Source organism: Protopterus annectens, chromosome 1.part0 (genome assembly GCF_019279795.1).
Source record: "Protopterus annectens isolate FY-2018-M chromosome 1.part0, PAN1.0, whole genome shotgun sequence".
In the NCBI taxonomy this organism is placed as follows: domain Eukaryota; kingdom Metazoa; phylum Chordata; order Ceratodontiformes; family Protopteridae; genus Protopterus; species Protopterus annectens.
Genome location: NC_056725.1, coordinates 1,051,208,033 through 1,051,231,006, shown reverse-complemented (window position 1 = coordinate 1,051,231,006; position 22,974 = coordinate 1,051,208,033). Strand labels below are relative to the sequence as shown.

Genomic DNA, 22,974 nt, shown 5'->3' with positions numbered 1-22,974 from the left:
GATGTTCACAGACAATTATGTTTTTGCTTGCATAGAACAAAAGAAATAGGAAAAACAGACCAGTTGCTTGGGTAAACCATTTGCAAAAGTGACTTTAGCCAGATGATTAACTGATTGTATTTCTTTTTTCTACAACAAATTGGGTCTTACCTTACCAAAACCTGATAAAGCCTATTCAACTATATCCGTGGCGACTTTACAGTCTTTCTATCCAGAGCTTCCATGGATGACATATGAGCAGCAGCAACTCAGGCCAGTCCTTATACCTTTAATACTCATTACAAATTAGATCTGGCCTCTAGGGGCAGAACATCATTTGGTTCAACTGTGCTCAGGAATATCCTTCCTTAGAGTGTACCCAGGATTTTAGGTAGCTGGGGACTCTGTCCCAACAGTTGAGGATAGAATGAAAATTGACTATTGGATAAAAAAAAGTTATGTACTCGCCATAACATTCCATCTGTGCTGTCCATTTTCATTCTTCAACTTCCCACCCACCAAACCCCATAGCTTGTGTCTACAAATTTCTAGATGAATGAGGTGCTTTAAAGACACCACTGTCCTTTTGATTGAGGTCCTGATATAGTTTCATCTACAGGACATGTACATTTTTATGTATCCTTTAATCTGTGATGTTGTTAATCTTCATTCATTCCTTACTGATGGGTGTCGGTTCCGTCCTCGGAACCAAGTCAGTCTTATAGCAAGCTCGTGCCAGCCAAAAAACTCTCGAGCTAAGCTTTACCCATAGTGCCCCTCTCCCTGTTACCCCAGATCTCGTTTGCCACGTAGCCATAATGATGTCAAGCCAGCTCTCCGCTAAGTACTTTAAGAATTTACGATTCTAAAACCTTTTCTTCAGATTTTCTTTTTTACCATTGTTACTAACATCCTTAGTTGATCACTAAACTTCTGTTTCCCTTACCCACTTGGTAATCTCAAGTACCATCGTTGGTACAGGCCCTCCCCTCTCTGTCTCTCTAGCTATCTTCTTTCCCCTTGCCTTTTGAGGTAATCTTGATACCATTGTTGGTATCCTTTCCTTCATGTTTATATTTGTATTCTAAAAAAAAAAAAAAAAAGAGAGAGAGAGAGAGAGAAAGAACAAGGTAATATTAAAGGGCCTTCTAAAAACACCATTCTCAGAGGTTATTTCTGGGTCGGAGACCTCATCCCCTCCGAGTAGAGAACATAAAGAAAGACTTCACTTGGTTCCTTCCTCACCCTCTGGTGATAAGCATGAACCCAGACAGAAAATACCTAAATTGACACCAACCACTAAGGCTCCAGGGCCTCAACCGCCCTCCACGGTGCCGTGTTCGGTACCGAAGCCAATGGTTTCTACTTCGGTGCTGTCTTCAAAAATTGTGACCCCAGTACCAGCCACGGCACCGACAATGTCTACAGCACCAATTTTTCCTCCAGTGTCAGTTCCATCCTTTTCGACACCAGCTATAGTTACTCAAGCACCGGACACTTTCCCCATACATGTTACTGGTCTTGAGACCATGGTGCCGATAGGCCAGTCTCCTCGGTCCCGATATTCGTCCATGGTGGATCCTTTTTTTGGGTAACAGTTTATCCCTTTTTTGGAACGGCCTGACTCCCTATCGGGGATATCTACCCGATCAACCAGTAGCCTCTCGGAATTGGACATGGTGCGTCTTCTGGATCAGCTGCTGATGGCCAGAGGGATTGCAACACCTTCCAAAACTCCCCTCCCATCTGGAGTTGGTAGTCTGTCTCCACAGACTCAGACATAGTCTCCTCCTTTGACCTCCTTGCAGGCATTGAAGCTCTCGGCACCAACACCTCTTTCGGTTCCACTGGTGGATCTCACCATGGTTCTGGAGCCGATTCTTTGGCTCGTTCATAGTCAGGCCATCCTCAGGATCATGACTTGACTGCAGGCACCGTGGCCGCTAGTACAGTGCCTATTTTTTCCACAGCGTTGTCTACTACGGTTCCAGGAGTCCTGGCAGTACCGAGTCCCCTTGGGGTTCCTTCCTTGGGAGTGGGCCCGTTGGAGCGGGGTGTGACCCCAGTTCCGGGCTCCCATACCTCTTCAGGTGGGCCAGCTTTTCAAGTGATGGAGAGTGCCCTTGCTCTGTAGGCAAACTGTCGGCATCGGAATAGCAATTATGACCTCCGTCTTGAGTCGCAGCTGACACAGACCACCTCATTGGGACTTCGAGCACAAGAGCCTCAAGATACCCTACCATAGGGTGCCCCCTCTTCAGATTCCTCATCAGAAGCACCCACTGAAGAGGTACCATGCAAGAGGACGTGCAAGAGGAAGCACGGGGACTCCCCTGAGGAGTCCCTCACTGAAGATACTGACTACGATGAAGGGCAGGGGTCCCCAAGTTCAACCCCTGAGGATGTCTCCTTTGGTGACGTACTGGAAATTCTGAAACAGCAGGGAGACTGAAAGCCTACCAGCCCTTCCATCGAGGAGTCCGTATTCTTTCAGGCTTTTCGTGCTCGACCCTCTACTTCTGGGTGACCCCGCCTGCAGACGAGTTAGTCCAACTCATCGTGCATTGCACATGGAAGAGTCCTGATACCGTTGAACCAATCCCGCAGAGACCAGACTAAATTTTATCCCCTCCTGAGGAAGTCCACACTGGTCCAAAGATCTACCAGGAGACGCTATGGTGGTGGCGGCAGCCACCAGGAAAGAGCTTGCCGCGGTGAGCCAGACTGTCCATCCACCAAACAGAGAGTCTCGAGCAGTGGGCAGGTTAGGGAAGCAAGTGTGTGCCTCATCGACTTTTGCCATTTGGTCTTTGAACTATCTGGCACACTTTACTAGGCGTCAGAGAGACCTATTCTTGGAACTGTCCGAAACCTTAGCAGGAGCAGTCTCTGATGAGGTACAATGACAATGTTGCCTCACAGCTTGCTACCCTGGAATCCATATCCAACTCGTCCATGTGGTTAATTTTTCATGCTACTGAAGGGGCGGCTACAGCTGTGGATTCAGACATTGTCATGAGACGTCATGTCTGGATGTGCCTTTGTGACTTTGCAGACCCTTTTAAGTCTTCCTTTCTTAACGCTCCAGTGGAAGCTTCTTCCCTTTTTGCCCCGAAACTGAAAAGCATGTTAGCTAGGTGTGAAAAAGGGCAGCAAAATCCTGTCTGCCATGGGGGTACATTTTTCCACTCCCCAACATCCCTACTCTTTGAATCAGAGGAGTAGAAAGATATGGCACAAGAAATCCCGGGATCCTTTATGTGACACATGTGGCGAGTTTACTGCCCGGGGCAGAGGGGGTAACTCTTCTGGAAGACTCCCCTACAGAGACAGAGGGGGCCTGTGTAACCAGAGGTCCAGGGATTCTTTCTGGACACCCCTACCAGCACTCCTGAATAGCGGCCCAATTGCTTTCCTCTGGAAGCAGTCTGGGGATGTTTTTCTCTGCACCACCCTGCCTGACAAACAATAACCACAGATACTTGGGTGCAGAAGATCATAGCCAGAGGTTACCACATACCATTCAGCTTTTACCCAAAGTCATCAAGACAAATTCCTGATGTTCCACCCAGTCAAAGGGAAGCAGCAGCTCAAGAGATGAGAAAGCTGTCTCAAAAGAGTCATCCAAGCAGTCCCACCAGACCAAATAGGATCCGGATTCTACTCGTGATTCTTTTTAGTGCCAAAAAAGACAGGACTGAAGACCAATTTTGGATCTCAGCATTCTGAACAAATTTGTCAACCAAGCAAAGTCCCAGATGGTCACGCTTTAGTCTGTCTTCCCCTTTCTGGAGAAAGATGATTGAATGTGCTCAGTAGGTCTTCAGGATGCGTATTGCCACATAAAAATGGACAAACGCTCCAGAAGATTCCTTTGCTTCCATCTGGGAGCCAATCACTACCAATTCCATGCACTGCCCTTTGGGCTTTCTGCAGCCCCCAGAGTGTTCACCAAATGCATGGCAGTGGTAACAGCTCACTTGAGACTTCAAGGATTCTGGGTGTTTCCTTATTTAGATGACTGGCTCCTTACCGCCCCCACCAAGCATCTACGGTGACAGCCCTAAACTACACTCTAACACTGGCAGAATTCCTAGGAAGCTCTATAAACTGGGAGAAATGCAAGCTCCTTCTCAAACCTTTGAATTTATAGGAGCAGCTTTCAATACCCAATCTTGCCTGGTCTCCCTCCCAGACTGGAAAGGCTGAGGTCCCAACTTCGGGTGATATTCTGTCAAGGATCAAGTCTCAGCTCGGGCTGCCCTTCAGCTTCTGGGTTCAGTGGCAGCATCAATTACAATAGTTCCTCGCATCAATTACAATAGTTCCTCTAGCAAGACTACACGTGAGACTTCTCCAGTGGCTCCTACTGACGCAGTGGTATCCCTTGCATCATCCTATGTCCTTTCAGATCTGCATAACAAAACAATGCAAACAAGATTTAATTTGTTGGATGAAGCCAGAAAGGAAATTATGGAGTCGACCTTTCTCCCAATCTCAACCCAAGGCCACAGTGACCACAGATGCTTCCCTGATAGGGTGGGGGGCTTTTTCAAGGAAAGATAGTCCAAGGCACGTGGTCAGACATAGAGGCCAATCTGCATATTGGTGTTCTAGAACTGAGAGCAGTGCTTCTAGCATTGCAAGCATTTCAGTCTGTCTTCCTGTCAGGAACAATTGTGATACAGTACGACAATATGTCAGTAGTCTGGTACATTAACAAACAAGGGGTAACCAAGTCCTACCCGTTGTCGAGAGACCATGAGAATTTGGCAATGGGCGATAGTTTCCAACTGCTTTCTGATTGCCATGCATATTCCCAGGATTTCCAACATGATTGCAGACCAGCTGAGCAGATGTATCCTACTGCCTCACAAGAGGTTCCTCAATCCCATCATTGCAGTGAAGATCTTCAGCCGTTTGGGCCAGCCTTGCTGCGACCTATCCACCTCCCTAGCAAATCACAAATGTAGCAGCTACTTTGCTCTAATCCCCCTGCAGGGGGGGCCCATGGGACTTCTGTATGCTTTCCCTCCCTTTCCCCTGATCCCTCAATTTCTAAAGAAGACCCTTCAGCTGAGAAGCAGAGTAATCCTCATTGCTCCTTACTAGCCATGGTAAATTTGGTTTCCATTCCTTTGGCCTCACCAAGTACACCAATTTTGGATTCTGGATCCAACTCCAGAATTGATCTCGCACCCGGAAGAGTTGATTCACCCGAACATTTCCAGTCTCAAGCTGACAACTTGGTTTCTCCACTTCCAGTAATCACCAGGCAGAATAACCTTACCTCCCCAGTACGTGATATCCTTCTGGCTTCACATAAACCATCCACCAGCAAAATCTTTCTCAACAAGTGGAAGAGATTCCTTATTTCATCCCGACAAAGAGAACAAGACCCTTGCTCAGCTCCTGTTAGTGTGGTTTTGGATCATCTCTCAGGGCTTCTTCATTCATGAGCGGCAGCCTCCACCATTCGAGTTCATTTGGCTGCTATCTCAAACTTCCATAATGGATTCCAAGACTCATCATTAATCTCCCATCATCTCTGCAAAACCTTCTTGAAAGAGGTCTTGCATATCAGACCACCTTTCAAAGAACTGATTGAACCTTGGAGTTTAACACTAGTACTGCAATCTCTGACACGATCACCTTTCGAACCTGCTACCACTTGCAATTTAAAGTTCTTATCCTAGAAGTCACTATTTCTAGTAGCCATCACATCAGTGAGACATGTCTCCGAGCTTCAGGCCTTGTGCCTAAAATGCCCTTACATGGTCTTTCATAAGGATAGAGTATCACTCTGGACTAACCCTTCTTTTCTGCCTAAAGTTATTTCAGAATTGACAACCAGACAATTGACCTACCAGTCTTTTTGTCTAACTACTCAAATAAAGGAGAATACTGTCTTCATTTGCTGGATGTACATAGAAAAATTACATTTTTATCTGGACAGAACTAAATCAGTATGTAAAACAGGCCAGTTATTTGTTTCCTGTTCAGGCCTGAAATTGGGAAATTCTGTCTCTAAAGTGACTGTATCTAAGTGGTTGATAAACTGTATTTCTTTGGTCTACCAACGTAATAAAATTCCTCTACCGTGCAAGGTCAAAGCACACTACCAGATCAGTGGCGACATCTGTTGCTTTTCATTCAGAGGCTTCATTGGATGATATCTGTGCAACTGCAACATGGGCTACCCCTCATACCTTTATCACTCATTACCAATTGGATTTGGTCTCCAGGGGGATAGCATCCCTTGGTTCACTGGTACTCAGGAACATCTTTCCATATGGGCCTCCCAGGACTTAAAGTAGCTAGGACTCTGTCCCATCATTAAGGAATGAATGAAGATTAACAATATCAGATAAAAAAGTTATGTTCTTACCATAACGTTCCATCTGTGTTGTTCATCTTCATTCATTCATTACGTCCCACCCTCCTTCCCCCTCCAAGGGGCTCCTGGAGGATCGGATTTGGTCCATATCCCGCATTAGGTGTCTGCTCAGAAAAAGCCTCTGCTTCTTTACCATGGGCAAACTTGATAGGAGGTAACAGGGAGAGGGGCACTATGGGTAAAGCTTAGCTCGAGAGTTTTTTTGGCTGGCACAAGCTTGTTATAAGGCTGACCTCAATTCCAAGGACGGAAACAACACCCATCAGTAATTGAATGAATGAAGATGGACAACACAGGTGGAATGTTATGGTAAGAACATAACTTCTTTTTTTCACATGTTAATGCATATTACTTCTGGTAGAATCGGCAAACAAGATATGAGGTATATTAGGGATTGATGCATTATGGGTAAGGGAGAAGTTTGAGAGCGTTTTGGTTACCACAAGCTTTATTCATGGCAGACAGTTGAGGAAGAAAGAAAATCGACAACACAGATATGCAACATTATGGTATGTACATAACTTTTTTTTTATATATGAAAAGTGAGAAATTGAAAGCTCTTGTTTATGGATAGTAAGATACAAACTGTGAAAATGTTTTTCTTTAGTTTTATATACAGGTCAGGCATATTTTTATCAACCAGAGGACAATAATAAAGAGTTGAAGGATTTTATCGGGAGTGGATGTGGCAAGGGATAAGTTGATCCTTCCAGTAAAACAATATGGTTTATAATTACCTGACTTGAAGGGATATTTTAGAGCTACGCAGTTAAGGTTCATATACATAGCACAAGCAGAAGGTTGTAATTCAATGTGGAAAGAGATAAATGATGAAGCAGGGATGAATTTAAAGAAGGGATTTTGGATGCAGATCTTTAAGGAGAATAACAGCAGCTATACAGAATAGTAGCAGAGAGTATTCTAAGAAGTCAGCCAACAGGAGAAAGGAGATTTTGCTATTGGGGATGACTGCAAGCAAAGGTACAGAAAATAGACTAGATGGGGTTGGAATTTACTGATGAAAACTGGCAAAGTTACCAAGATATTAGGTGCTACTAATTAGAGAGGGAAAGATAATAGAGTGAGATGAAGCCATGAAGACATTTGGACTGCAGGCCACAGACTATCTTCACTACCAAAAAACTGGGATCAGTGTATAGACAAAGAAATAGGGATAGGTGAAACTTAAGTGAAAAGCTCAATTGAAAGAAACCTTACAATCATTTTAATGCCTGCATAAATGCACCTGTACCCACCAGGAAGAAACTCAGAAACAAGCCATCCTGTTGAAATCACAACATCAGTAGACTATATGACAGAAGGATGAAAATCGTCACAAAAATTAGATGATGTAGCACCCAACAGAATAAAAACATTCTCTTCAAGCTAAACAAACAACTCAGAGGACAAATAGTCTACCAAAGGCAATTTAGAGGTACATTTGGCCTCCCAGGCCAAGGACAACCACAAAGCATTCTTTCACTATGTCCATAACCTCAAAGGCAATACACAGTTGAGTATGGAACTCATTGTTAATGGAGTCACCTATAATGAGCCAGAAGATATAGCAAACTGACTAGCAGACAAATTCAACTCTAACTTTACCTCTGCCTCCCCACTAACTTCCCCTCAGGATATACCATTAGATATGAACTCCTGCTGCCACTAGGGAGCAGGACCTCAATGCTTTCTGTAAAGCTAAGAACACTGCATTGATGAGCCAAGACAATACCCCAGGATGTCTTCTAAACATCATGAAACATGACCTATCAGGCCACATGGAATTACTGTTTAACCATAATTTCCAAACAGGCTTCATGCCTCACGAATGAAGAACAGCAACAGTCATCCCTCTGCACAATGTTGGGCCATCTACAGACATTGGAAACTCCAGACCCATAAGTCTCACTAGCCTCATATGCAAAGCCAGGGAAAGAGTTGTCATGACAGTGATCAGTCATGACATAGGAAACCCCCAAACACTGGATTCAAAATTGATTTTGTTAGGGGCAGGTTATGACTACTCAACAAAGCAGTGGAGGAGGGCAATAACAGTTCACACCACCTATTTTGACCTTGTAAAATGTAATTGACCTAATACCCCACTTAGACATTGTTGATAAACTTAAGAGATCTTAGGTATAAACCCTTATGTCACCTGGCAGATAGCTGGCTCACAGATTGGACTCGGGAAGTTAAAATTGGGGAGTCCACCTCTACAAAGAGGCCAGGTGGTGCCACTCAGGGATTGTTCTGGGACTGCTCCTTTTTGTCTGAGTTCAAGACCAACGTCAAAGGCCTCTGTCTGACCGTATTTGCAGAAGATTGCAAATTAGGAGCAGTCATAGAATCCCCCACCAACCCTAATGTTCTCCAGGAATGGCTGATAAAGACAAAGGACTTGTGTTAGAGCCATGGACTAAAACCGAATGCCAAGAAATGCATTATAGTATCCTTTGGAAAGTTATCCACCACTGGTAACTATCATATTGACAACATGCTTTTCGGAGTCGACCCAGTAGTCAGGGACTTGAGGATGCACATAGACAGTAATCTAGCCTTTGACCATCACGTGTCTGCAGTAGTGAGGACATCCTTCTGTGTTGTGCAACTTATAAAGTAAGGTATGGCATCTAGGTACAAGGAGATCATTGTTTCACTGTATTCAGCATTCATCAGGCCTATCAATGAGTACAATATCCCCTTAGGTATGTACCTAACCAGACACATCCAACAATTGGAATGTCTACAGAGGTTCCTCACTAAAAGAATACAAAGCATAGGTAACATGCCATATACAGACCGGATCAAAGCCTTATCCCTGTATTCTGTCTCCTACAGGCTGTTGAGGGGAGAACTATGCCTGTCATACAAGGCATTGTCAGATCCCACCGTGATGGACCTCCTGCATATGCCCAAGACAAACAGCACCAGAAATGCCTGTTCTAAACACTTTAACCTTGCCTCTGATGTAAGTAGGACCTGCTGGAGAGACCGGTATGTATTCCAGTAGACTACCCCTTCTCTAGAACAGGCTGCCCATCCATGTGAAGCAGAGTGTCTCTCTAACCCAAAGCAAGTGCAACATGGACAATTGGATGCAGAACATGTGTCTGTAATGGACACAGCCTGTAAATGGTTCATCTCCCAGGCACTTGCTTGCAAATGTTTAGTCTCCTAAGCCCTGCCTACACTTATCAAAGGTACTAAAACATGTCAGAGAATTGGGATGCATGGCTAGGCTTAAAAAGGCACTAGTGGTCTTTAGCCTAGAACATACCAATGAACTTGAGACCTTCTCTGGTGTTTATTTTTTTTTATTGAGTCTAGAACATAAGCTACTGTTAAAAAAGGGATAATTAGTAGGACATGTAAAATATTGCGTGATAACTGCAAGAATCAATCAGATGAGGTCAGGAAAGATTCGGAAGAGATACTAGAAAGGCAGTTTACAAGAGAACAATGTGAGGACATATGCAAGTCTCCCAAGTATGCAACAAAGTCCAGAAGATTTAGGATCTTTGCTTGGAAGTGTTTGCGTTGGGTATTTTTAAAACCCAACTAGATCTCAAAGAAATTTTCCTCAGATAGGTAGCAAATGTTGGAGGTGTGATGGGGATGAAAGAGGTAACTGGGAGCGTGTGTTTTGTGAGTGTAATGAGTTGGGAGATTTTTAAAATTCCTTACAGTCCACTCTGTCAGAAATATTGAGTGAACAAATGGCTGTAACTAATGATATGACTTTTTTGCGCTGGGACATAGGAATCGCCTGGGTATAATAAGGCCTTAAGTTTCTCTTTTGGCTGCCAAAAAAAGCTAGAAAATGGAAATCAGTCTAACTGTTTTTGAAGTATTGGATATTATAAAAGAACTGGAAGGGGAATCTTTAGAAAAGAGAAGGAGCAAATTACATAAAAATAAATGAAAAGTGTGGCAACAATGCATGACGAATAATGTTCAGGAAAAGGAACGGTGAAGTTAAAGGGAAGGCAGGAATTCAGCAGTTTATGTAATGTTGGACTGATGACAATTACAAATAAAGAAAAGAAGTGATGCGTAATATATGTAAATGGAAACAAAATTAATGCATTTTTCGTTTCCCTATGTCTTAAGTGATAATTTAATAAAGGTGTTAAAAATAGAAGTGTTAAGAGGAGACACTTAAATCCCCGTACGGAATCTCTCACAAACGACACAGACCTTGATAAAGGAGAAGGCTCTCCATGTAGTGCCTCAGATAACTCCACCTTTGGAGAAGTGATAAAATGATGGGACAGAGGGGTGAACTGGCCCACCGGCACTTATTTCCAGGATTAGGAGATGTATTCATTGAGACCTTCGGCGGTTGCAAGTCTTTTTCATGGGTGGTCCTGCCTGCCGACCACCTTATTGACCTAATGAGGAAGACTGCAGAGCAAGGACCCCAGCATGGTGTTACTCATTCCCCAGAAGTCTTATAAAATTTTGAGATGTCTCAAGGGCCATCCCTGTTGGAGTAAGGAACCTGATTGTTTCCATTGTGGTTGCAGTAGCCACGAAGAAAGAGCTTTCAGAATAAAGCTCTAGTCCATCCTTCTAATAGATAATCTGGAACAGTAGACTGATTCAGAAAACAGGCTTAGACCTTGGGAACTTTTTCCCTTGAGGCGTTAAACTGTGTATCACATTTGACTTGATTCGCAAGGGATCTAGCAGAACAGACTGTAGATTCCATCAGAGACCTCCAACAGCAGACACAAGGAAGTCAAAGGAAGCCCACATCTCAACCACTGTTATCCATTATCAACCTGACCATGAGGTTACTGTCTAATGCAGCCAGTATGTCTGCAAAACCAGTGAGTACTATCTTGTCTGATTGAGGCTGTATGATTTTTAAGACAACTTTGTGGCATTGTTTCTGAATGGCTCATCGCTTTTTGGTTCCAAAGTAAAGTATACTCTAATCAAGAGTGAACAAGAATGGAAAATACTGTCTGCCATTGGGGTTCAGTTTGCTGCTACTCAAAAGTCCTATTCTAGGTGTCCGAGATGTAGTGGGGACTCTAGTTCAAGAAATCCCAGCATTGTAACTATGACCCTCTTGTGGCAAAACCATGGTCCTTTAATGTACGTCACCTTCAGAACAGAAGAGTTCCCACAGCCAAGTGTTTAGAGGCCCCCTTTGGGCAAAAGTTTTCCTCACTCCAGAAAAGTTGCCCAATTGCTCCTATCTAAAGACAGTTGGGAATGGATCTCTCTCTTCACCCAGATAATTTGTTGGTCATTATGGAGGATACTAGGGTGAAGAAAAGAATATTTAGAGGCTGTATAATTCCATTGGTTTCTACCCCTAAATAAAGGGAAAAGTCCCTTTCATATATTCCACCCCACCACTAAAGGGCTTCAGTGCAAGACATTTTGCTGCTTCTACAAAAGAGAGCCACCCAAGAGGTCCCTCCAGACTAGAAGGGATCTGTAGTCTTCTTAAGTTTGTTTTTAGTGCCAAAAAAAAAAACAAGGACCTCAGCAGCCTAAATCTACATGTAAAAAAGACAACATTCCAGGTGGTCATGTTGCACTCCGTACATCCACTGTTATGGGAAGGGAACTCATTGTGCTTAATAAACCTTCAGGATGCTTACAACAGCATCAAGGTTTTGAAACACTGCAGAAGGTTCCCAAACTTTCATCTTGGAGCCAGTCATTACCAGTTCTAGGCATTGCCCTTTGGTCTTGGAGGAGTCTGTTCCAGAGCAACGGTATCCTCTGTGAGATATACCTGCCCCTCCAAACCATTCTGATGAGGTCCAAGTGTAGAACCCTATCATAATGCTGTCTTTAGTGTGCTGAGATCACTTAAAACTGTGGATCCAGTCCCTGCCTGTTTGAGGGGCAGACCTTTGGTTTTCCATTACCACTGGATATAGTTAACTTGGATACCTCCTCTGTAGGGTGGCTCATTATGAGGAGGGAGAACAGTTCAAAAATATGGACTCAACAAATGGCTCACCTTTACATCAGTGTTTTGGAGATGAGGTCAGTTGTTTTGGCAGTGCTGGCACTTCAGGATCTCCTTCCTCAGGATGTGATCTTCATCCACACACAGATAATATATCAGTGGTATGGTACATTAGCAAACAAGGAGGAATTTGGTGTTACTCACTTTGCCAATGAGAGTGTCTTAGTGGGCGATATCATCACAGCACTTTCTAATTGCAATACTTATTCCAGGTTAGAACAGTCTTCTAGTGGACAGGATCAGTCGCTGTATCCTTAAGCTTCACGAGTGCTCCATCAATCCCACAGTGGCAGCTGCGATATTTAGCCCCTGGCCAGCCTTGTTTTGGTCTGTTTGCCTCTGCAAAAACACCAAATGCAGCAATTATTTTGCTGTTATTCCTACACAGGGACCATCACCCTTGGACACATGGACTTCTGCATGCCTCTCCCCCTGTTGCAGTGATAGCAGTTTTCTTACTGAAAGCATTCCTGTGCAAAGCAACAGTCATCCTTATAGCTCCCCTTTTGGCCCAGACTAATATTGTTCTCATTGCTTTGGCCTTATCTGACATGCCCCCCCCCCCCCCCCAATGTCTGTGAATGCGCAATTGGACCTTCTCACCCATCCAGCATGCATTATCAAGACATCAACTCCTTGAAGCTAATGGTTTGGTTTCTCCAATTCTATTAATGACCAGTAACCTTGGCTTGTCTTTGAGAATGGTTCAGATTTTGACTTCTTCTCAAAAACAATCTACTAGAAATGTGTATAAGAGCAAATGAAAAAAGATTTTCACTGTCTTTTTAGCTCTCCAGTATTTTCTGTTCTGCCCTTCTTGACTGGTCTTTTTGACTCCGATGCCAGTTATTCCACAATTAATGTCCAACTGTCACTTTGCACCTCCATATAGGTCTACGCTAATCCTCTCTTTAGGTTTGCAAAGCCTTTTTAAAAGGAACCATTCTCTGAAACCACCCATTAAAAACCCCTACTCCACCATGGAAGCTCATAGTAATACTTCAGGCTTAAACAAAACTCCATTTGAACCTGCTTCATCTTCTTTTTTAAGATACCTCTTCTGGAAGACCTTTTTGTTATGACTACCTCTGCAAAAAGGATTTCTGAATTGCATGCCTTATCTTGCCAACAGTTACATTTGAGTTTCCATACAGATAGTTTCTCTCAGACCTAACCCTTTTTTTGTTCCTTAATTAGGCTCAGAAACTGCCAATTCTTTTAACTGTTTTCTTCCCCAGTCATACTGTCAGGGGAGACTACAAACACGACTATCCAGGACACTGTAATCAACTGAGGCATTGTCTTCACAGACCAAATCCATAAGAAGAAACAACCGACGCATATCCTTTCCAAAAGCTAAACTATTGGCCAAAGTTTCCAAAGTTACATTATCTAGATGGTACCTAGATGGTGTTTAGGCTATGTCTTCGTTGTTTAACTATTCCAAAGGCATAACATTGCCATCTAAACCCAAAGCAGATTCTACAAGATCCATTTCAAAGCTCTACAGCTTATTTCAAACATTTTACTGTAGATGACATCTGTGCTGCTTCAGCTTGGTCAACAATGCACACCTTTATCAATCTTTATAAACAAATTTATGTCGAGATGCAGATCTGCATTTGGTTCCACTGTTCTTAGCAGTAGCTTGCCTTGACTCTCCTGTGAGAAAAGTAGCTAGAGATTCTTTTCCAGACATCAAAACTGGCAGGGGACGAGATAGGATATGGAAGGCTATGTACCTGCCAATAATAATAGATTTTTCATGTTCCTCTCTGTCCATCTAGATGTCCCTCCCATAATCCCCCAACCAAACTGACACCTTCGTTTCTTGCTTTCCACATTCAGATGTACTGTTCAGGGCAAACTCAATCTGAGATAAAAGTGGAACCTCATAGCACTATGGGAGGTAAGAGAGCTTGAGTGCTGCAGAAGCATCTGAGTTTGCCAGCTTGGATCCCATGATGGAGAGATGACCCATTCATCAAAATGTACAGGGAGGGGACAGTAAGGATCTGTCCTTAAGGTATGCACATAACTTTCATATTCCTAATTTTATTGAAAATGTTCCATTGTTTCATCTTTTGTACTATGCTTCAAGTTTGAAGTTAATGAGGTTTTACTCCCCATTAGTATTATTTTCTTTTTGTCCTGCCTACTGACTTAAGCGTTTTTCTTTTCTTTTTTTTTTTTCCAACCATTATCACTACATTTTGCTTTTTTTCCAACTATTATCACTACATCTTGCTTCTGTTCCTGGTCTGTGTAGCACCTCCATCATTGTTTTGCAGTACATTCACACATCTGTTGTCCCAGTACCATATTTCCTGTGACTCTCTTATTCTTTTGGTCTGAAACCACCATCATCACCCAAACTGACAGGTTAGCTCTGAGAGTTGGGGGGAGTGGCCTGAGTACCACTACTGATGATTTGTGCGAGGTAGAATTTTTCATACACCTAACCCCCCTGGACATGCCTACAGTCTCCTCAAGATGACATGCAATGGGTATTTGCTATGGGTCTGTCCCTTGCCTCTGCAAGAGACTTCCCACAATGCATCCTGCCCCCAGCAGGGGATCACTTTCCAGAAATGCACAAAGCAGCCAGAGAAAGGCAAGCAAGGGTATGCCTTGTCATTTTTTTGTCTCCTTAGTCAGCTCTCCCAGTACCCTTGCTTCTATTCTAGTTGAACCAGGGTTATAGTTAGAGGTTTATTCCTTTATTCCAGTGGAGCTGACATGAACTGGGCTAACCATAAGGTAAATAGACCATTTTAGAAGATTTTTCTGTGGTAGATTTTTGAGTACCATTCTGTTTACAAGTCTGCTTTCTTTCATTTGTTTTATTTTATTCATTTATTAACTGTGTAAGTCTCTGAGGTGCCACTGGCAGCCTCTGATTATTGGCTGGTTAAGTTACTTTCTCATTGTCACACACTGCACTGATAGATTCACTGCAGCATATTTCTCACAGCAACAACCCTCTAAGATATATTGCCCCTAATGTGTGCATGTGCTTTTAGACTTGATATAATAATGAGGCATCTTGATCCTCTCTTGAGTTTGAATAAATCTTTGTTTTCCCTATGCGTTGAAGTTGGCATGCCTTGCTGTTCATTTCTAAATATTGAAAATGGTTCTTAACCTGATGGATTGCACCATCCTCCGAATCCTCTGGTATGCTTCTCAGTCTTGACAAAACACTTGACATCCATATTCAGCAGTTTGAGAGCATCTGTGGAGAGGTCAGAGGAACTATAAAATGGTTTCAGGTAGGACCACTTCACTTAGTGGTGCTGCACCAACCGTGGAAACAACTACCATGTTTAGAAGGTAGTCAGTTTTAGGATGCCAATCATCATGGGCTGATTAAACAAAAAAAAAATCCTGTCAAAAACTTCAAATTCAGTTTGTGACTTTGTTGCAATAGAAGTGGACAGAGGTGGCCATTCCTGTTTTGTTCTTTGACTTCATTATAACTTCTAATTCTAGTGTTAGTGGTTCAGCAGTAGCACACTCGCCACTGATGCTTGGCAGATGGAGATCTGTTGTTGCTAATTCTGCACCAGGTGCTTGGATTTATTTTTTGTTCAAATCTGTGAGTCTGTCAAAGACTGCCTTGCTTATGGAATGAATTTTCCTTCCCAGTTAAGTTCAGCCCATGAATTCATTACTTCAAGAAGTCCTTCTGTGAGTTTGAAAATGAGATCTGGGACACCAATCTCCTAGATGGGCAGTAGACCTTAAGCTTATTTACCAGCCCTGAAGTCTCTGTCGCACTGAAGATTAGTGAGCAAGCTTACACTGTAGGAATTGGAGGAAAAAATGATGCAGTGAATATGAAGGTGGTTGGAGGGGAGAATACAGTGTGTGGTCGGGTGCTGTAGGGCCTCTTTCTTAGAACAAGAGGGTAACTAGTGATGGACTCGGGGAGTGTATCCTAGAGCTACCATTTTTAACATATTTGTCTTACGTGTAATATTGACCATCAACAGCAGGATTTACCTTTTTACTTGTGTATACTTGTATTGAGGCCTCAGTGTTTGATGGAGAGAATAGGTCAAGAAAGGACTCTAAAGTGGTTTCTTAGACTTTTCACCACATGACAGTTTTAGACTCAGCACAGATAAATGTCAAGTGCTGTACTTGGAGATGGCCCCTTGGCAGGTTTTTTCTTTGATTAGGAGGATACAGTTCAGGCAGACGGGCAAGGAGAAAGACCTTTTTCTGCTGGCAACAATAATTGTCCAGCTGAGGCAGAACACAGTACCATCATCTGAAGTGAACAGGCTGCTAGGCTGTATCTTTACAGGAATAGACTCTGGGAACTGGGAGGTAATTATTCTATTCTGCCAGTCTCTCCATGCTAGAAAAGGTACAGAGGAAGGTGGCAAGGATTGTCGGGGGCGGGTGCTGGAATATGAAGGAAGGGTGAGATGGGGATCTGTTCACTGGCGACAAGGAGGAATGTTATGCAGTCCATTGTGCAGGATCATAAGTAAAAGTTAGAAAAGACTACATTTTAAGAAAAGGAACAGAGAGGCACCATTTTGCAATATTTAGAAATAGAGGGTGTAAACCTTAGCTTGAATTTATTTAAACATGTTTTAATAGAGTAAGTGGTGGGCACATGGAAGGACTGGGCCTAGTGGATATTACAGTACTACAGTTTGCGGGTGTGATACAATGGGGAATGGTGGAGGGGAGGCCAAGTGGGAGGGCTATCTGCAAGGATCTAGATGCATACAAAGAGCAGACAATGGAAAGTATGGTTTCCTTCTAGCTGCAAGAATATTTGTGTATGTTGGTTTAGATGGCATTGTGGAGCTGTAGTTAGTGTTACTGACTCACAGTCCAGTCTGTTTTAATCCTGATATATCTTTATTACCTTATGGAGTTTACTTGTTCGTTGTTTGGTGACATGAGTTTATTTTGAGTACTTCTGTCTACCTTTGCTTTCTAGAAACCTGCTTGCTGCTCATAACATCAGTTTAAACTACTATGACTTTTACCTTACTTCTAGACTACTGACTTTCTCACTTCAGTAAGGACACATACACTGTTAAGTGACTTAAGCTTTTATGAGGATTCCTTGTCATTAACTAAGTAAGATCTTTGCATCTGAAAATTTACTCTGAGAAAAGTTCTTTCTGACCCTCTAAGATTCGTTAAGCTTAACATTATGATTTTTTTCCCAAAAATTCTTTATTATTTTCATTGATATAAGGTAACAAACATAGTATAATATGTAGAGGTAACATCACTTCAAAAAGAAAGAAAAAAAGGTTATTATACATTATTGGTGGTACAGTAGTAAAACAATCAGTACTATTTGCACTATATACATAGATGCTTTCAATACTCGAGATAAATTGTTACAGTTCAGTGAAAATTATTGTGATTAGAAATATACATTATAAAAAAGGAGGATGAAGAAAAATTAGAAAAGTTTAGTGGGCTATAGGTACAGGTTAATATGGAACCTTTTATATGTAGTTAATTTTACGATATTGTAATGAGCTAGGCCAGAATAATATTAAACATTTGTTCCCATAATTTCCTGTGTTTGATGTTTTTATTCCCCTTGTCAATTAAAATCTTTTGGGCTAAGTGATGCTTAGTTGCCATTAATCTAAAATTCTCCCAGGAAATGTTAGGTTAACATTATGATTTTTAACATGCATGAGTTTACATTTACTGTTATTCAGCAAGAATTCATTGAGTTACCCAATTAAATTATTTAGCTTCTAGTAATGGCAGAGTGAGGTTAGTACTGCTGTAAATCTGATTCTTTCTTATCGGTGTCAGTGATCAGATAAATGTTACGTTTTGTCATATACAGCCACTTTTTATGAAGTTCTGAATAACTTTTCATTGAGTTGTGCTTTGACAGTATTTGACATGAGATTATGTTACTGTCTAGTATTGTAGTAGATGATTAAACCTTTTTCCTGATTAATTTTCATACTGTAGTTGTAGAGGAGTGGGGTGATGTAATGGTTAAGGTATTTTCCTCACAGATACAAGGTTGTATTCTGGACACTGTTTATTGTCTAGATTTTGTAATAGTGTGCAGACTGATAGCCTAGTATTTACCTGTGAGCTATGAAAGCAGCTACTACTCACTCATTGCCACATGTTTGGATATGGCTGTTTGTCCACACTGAAAGACCTAAAACATTAAGGATAAAGAAACAAAAAAAATGCAAAACTGTTGCCAACTACACTTTATGATCATTACCTTTACTTGTACAGCATCATAAATTTCGGCCGTAGTCAAATGCTGCTATCATAGTAGTAGCTACTGATAATTCGCATCTTTGAATTCCTTTTTTAGTTTTTGTTGTCATTGATTTCCTTAGTCTGATCTAGCACCTCACTTCTCTCATTTTGCCTCCTGAAAGATTTTTCCGTCCCTAGTTTAACAGTACTGCAGAATTCCTGTAAGCGCCCTCCTCCCCCACCTTGCTTCTTCTTTAGGTGTGCAACCTATCCACAGGTATCTGCATGCTAACATGAAGATGTCATTGCTAAAGAATTCCCACAGCATTTTTTTGTTTACCGTGTTAAATATTACTATCCCAAGCAGGGACATACTCCATTTCCAAGAGAGAGATCAGGCTGTCTGACCCTTAAATCCTTCCTTTCTTCCTTACGTGATCTTCTGTTGTCTGTTATACCACTGATATGGTTAATCGGAGCAGGAGGTGAATTATGGACTTCCTCATCTCTCCAGTGTTTGTGGCTTATGGTAGTAATTTGACTTTTATTGCTGTCCTTTGATTGTGAAATAATTAACTGATTAAAGTAATTTTTGTGTGAAAACGTTGGTAGTTGGACATGTGTATGGGGCCATTTCCTGTGCTGAATGTTTCACATTATTCATGCTATTCTTGAGCAGTATTTTGAATACTTGTCATTATGGCTACTAATACATTTATTTTTTAAAGGTGTTTACATGTTAATAAACAAGAATTCTGTTTTAACAACGTGCATATATTTTTGGAATAGTCTTTTAGAGAAAGAAATAGAAAACAAGAATGCTCACCTTGCAACATTCCAACATCGGCTCCAGTCAATAGGAGATGACATAAAACAAAATGAAGACTTTTGTAGAAGACACCATCAGAAACGAAAACAACTGCAGGTATTTAGTGCATGTAAAAAAAAAAATAATGGAGCTATGTCTGTCTGTGGAACAGTGCTTCTCGTAGATAATGTTAGGAAAGCCAACAAGACTTAAGAAATCTTGCTAACTGAGTTTATTTGTACCTTTATGAAGTTTTTTCTTATTGCAAACCATTAGTGCAGCTCTAGCTTACTGAGATTTGTTTTCCTGCTAAAATATGTAATGGGAGGGGCGCTACCTATCATGTAGGAATTCAGATCGTTTGAGGATAATGCTTGCCTGAAGTGTACCTGTGTGTAGAGATGAGTGATAGAGATTACCTTTCATCAAGGACAAGGTAAGTATTTGTATGTCAGAGTTTAGTGCGCTTGAAGTAAACTGTAAATTGGAAGTAATTGGGTGATAATGTGAGAGCGCAGTTTGGTGAATGTTGAGTCAGAGAAAATTTTTGAATAGGAGGTTATTAGTAGAATTATAATTTTGTCCCAGTGGTTGTATATATGAAATGAAAGTTAGAGCATTTGCAGAAAATACTTGACATTTTTTTAATAGGAAAAAGGGCAGCGATTGTAAAGAAGTTAAGTGGAGGGCAAGAGGGGTTCTAGAAACATCAAGACTTTAGAAGTTGTGTGGTGACTGTGAATATGATAGAGAGTAGTGATGTAGGAAGATTTGGAGTAAGTACAGTGGTAGACAGTAAATAAAATATATGGGACATTTGTAAATGTATAAAGTCATAGAAGCAATCAAAAACCAGATGTAGATAATAAGAGAATACATAAGCTGGAGGAGGCAAGAACATCTTTAGAATGAAAGGCATTGATGAGGGTAAATATGAATGAATAGTGAGATAATAAACGATGTGTGGTATTGGATAGCTAAGGTGTTTTTTGGGGAGCTGATGGTGTGCACGAGTGCTATACAGAAGTTTGCAGATGTAGTGATTCGAACCGAAAAGTGTGGTCCCAGTACTGTGAATAGTGGGAGATATGTATAGTAAGATCAATATTATCATGTCTTGGAAAATTCTCCTTTCTCCAAGATGCATCAGTCTTTGTGTTGGTATGTGTAAATGGAAGGGGTGTAGGAAACCTAGATGTCCACTGGCAGGAGTAGGGGATCAAAGCTCCCTGCAAAAAAAACAAAAAAATAGTATGCAAGTGAAATTGCCAGCTTAGTCTTTTCGGTATTCAGTGGGATTTCTGCAGTTGTGTGTTCAAACTTTAGTTACTGTAGCTACAAATGTTGTGTCATATAGTCTGTATAATTTGTGAAAGGGAGATTGGTTGAAAGTTGAGTAAGTGAAGAAAGCATTTGAAGGAACAACAGAATGGGAATTGGAGGTAAGATTAAGAAGATAAGTCAATAGGAATTTGTGTGACAAGTACAGAAAAGAGTAGAGGCTGCAGGAAAGCTGAGAAATAGTAAGATGGATAGATTGTGTACAATGTGTTGGATGAGGCATGGGAAATGCATCCAGTGCTAAAAGCAGCTGGAGGAGTGATGGGGAAGAAAGAGGTAATTGTGAAATATTCTTAGAAGTATAATGAGTTGGCAGACTTTAAAAATTCCCTGCATACTATTCTGTCAGAAATAACTGGGTGACCAAATTGGTGTAACTAAATACACACACACTGTTGCAGTACTAAAGGTACCAAAAGAAAAGCTGTAAAAGCAGGAGAAAAAAATCTTCTGTTACCACCGCGGCTTATTAGAAATAAAAATAAACTTTAATTTCCAGTTAAAAACAGCAGTATGCAGAGTACAAAAATTGGTGTAACTAAGGAAATTGTGTTTTGAGCTGCGATACAGAATTGAAATTGCTTAGACATAGTATGTTCTTTGTGTTTCACTGTTGAAGTCATCACTTGTGGGTTATCCCTGCTGGGTAGCGCTCAGCCGGCCCGAATACCAGAGTAAAGGTTTTCCCTCCTGCGTCGGTTGTCTGGTGTCTGAAGCCGATGTCAGGTTGTCAGGGCTATAAAATGAGGCAGCTGTCGCCATTATATCGGTCTTTCTTGCCGTGGATCCTGAAGCAGAAGCAGTTCACGAGTGCATCAGTCAGCTGTTGCCAGAGTGAGGGAGTAACCGTCTAAAGCTAAGTACCCCATTGGGGAAACTTTTCTTGTATTTAACCAATGTCAGAGAAAGTTAATAATTGTCTCCATTGTGGAAAACAGATCCCACACTGAGACTTTCATAGTCTGTGCGTCACCTGCCTAGGCCCAGACCACGATGTCCCCAGATGTCAGTTCTGTGCTCTGTTTATTGCTAAGACTATTAGGAGAAGGGCTGAAATTGTAGCTAGACACTTCAGCGAGAGTATTTTTCTCTGCAAAGTAGTGTTGGTCGGTCAGGCTGCTGGTTGAATTTCCAAAAAAGAAGAAAGATAAGGAAAAGGATAGGCCTCAGAGAGTTAGGCCCTTTGACGATTCTAATCCGAAGTCAGCTAGCCTTCCATCCATTAGAGTAGCTGAATTCAGTGAGGTGCCTTCGCAGCCCCTGACGACAGCCGAAGAACCATTGCAGGCCTCTACCGAGACCCGTTTGGAGTCCGGTATGCCGCCAGGTCCATCTTCTTCTTGCTGGTATGTTGGCTTTCAGTCCTGCGGTTGGGTCCGGAGCTGCTTCACAGGCACTGGCTTCCGTAGAGACCATACCAACGATTGAGGCACACTGATGTCCCACTCACCAGGCTGAACAAGGAGAAAATTACAGTCAGCTGCCTGTCTGGTGCCAGGATCCGCCACATAACACATGCACTCAAGTCACTCCACAACAAGTACAAATACGACTCTGTCATTGTCCATGCTGGAGTGCATGACTTGAGACGTACCACCCTGGACTACATGAAAAGAGACATGGAAGAGCTCTCAGATCATGTGGCCCAGGCAGGTATGACCCTAGCCCTGAGTAGCATCCTGCCTTCGCTCAGAATGATACCACAGTACAAGGACAAATTGATTGACTTCAACAATTGGCTAAGCTTCTGGTGTCATTCAAAGGGGATCCAGTATCTGTCTGCCTGGGAAGACATGATCGACAAACCACGATGCTTTGCCATTGATGGTCTGCACCTCTCACACCTGGGATTCAGGTTACTGGCTAAAGGTCTTGCCACCCCTATAGTGCCTTTTTTAGGCAAGGTTCAAAGGACAAAACCACCACTGTAACAGATACAAGCATGCAAAATCTGAAGGTAATGCTACTCAATGCTAGAAGTCTAGACCTCAAAATGCACTCTCTCGAGGCACTCCTAAAAATGGAGAACATCGATATTTGTACAGTAACTGAGACTTGGTTCAAGGCTCCAGAGAGCACCCCTGCAATACCAGGCTACAACTCTTACCACACTTTTCGGCCACAAAACCAAGACCAAAACACTAAAGGTGGAGGAGTGTCCATATTCACACCTCCAGGCTAGTTGCCCAACACAATGCATCTGAAATTCTCCAGGTGCAACTAACACTA

General features: G+C 42.1%; 1 protein-coding gene across 1 annotated transcript in view; it reads left to right on the top strand.

The window, feature by feature from the left end:
* The window catches only part of SMC6 (structural maintenance of chromosomes 6), a 1,850,548-nt gene that overhangs the window by 1,248,014 nt on the left and 579,560 nt on the right, over positions 1-22,974 (top strand). Inside the window, exon 18 of the mRNA XM_044068538.1 lies at positions 19,386-19,521. Within this exon, the coding sequence (XP_043924473.1) occupies positions 19,386-19,521 (136 nt within the window). The remainder of the gene's footprint in view (positions 1-19,385; positions 19,522-22,974) is intronic.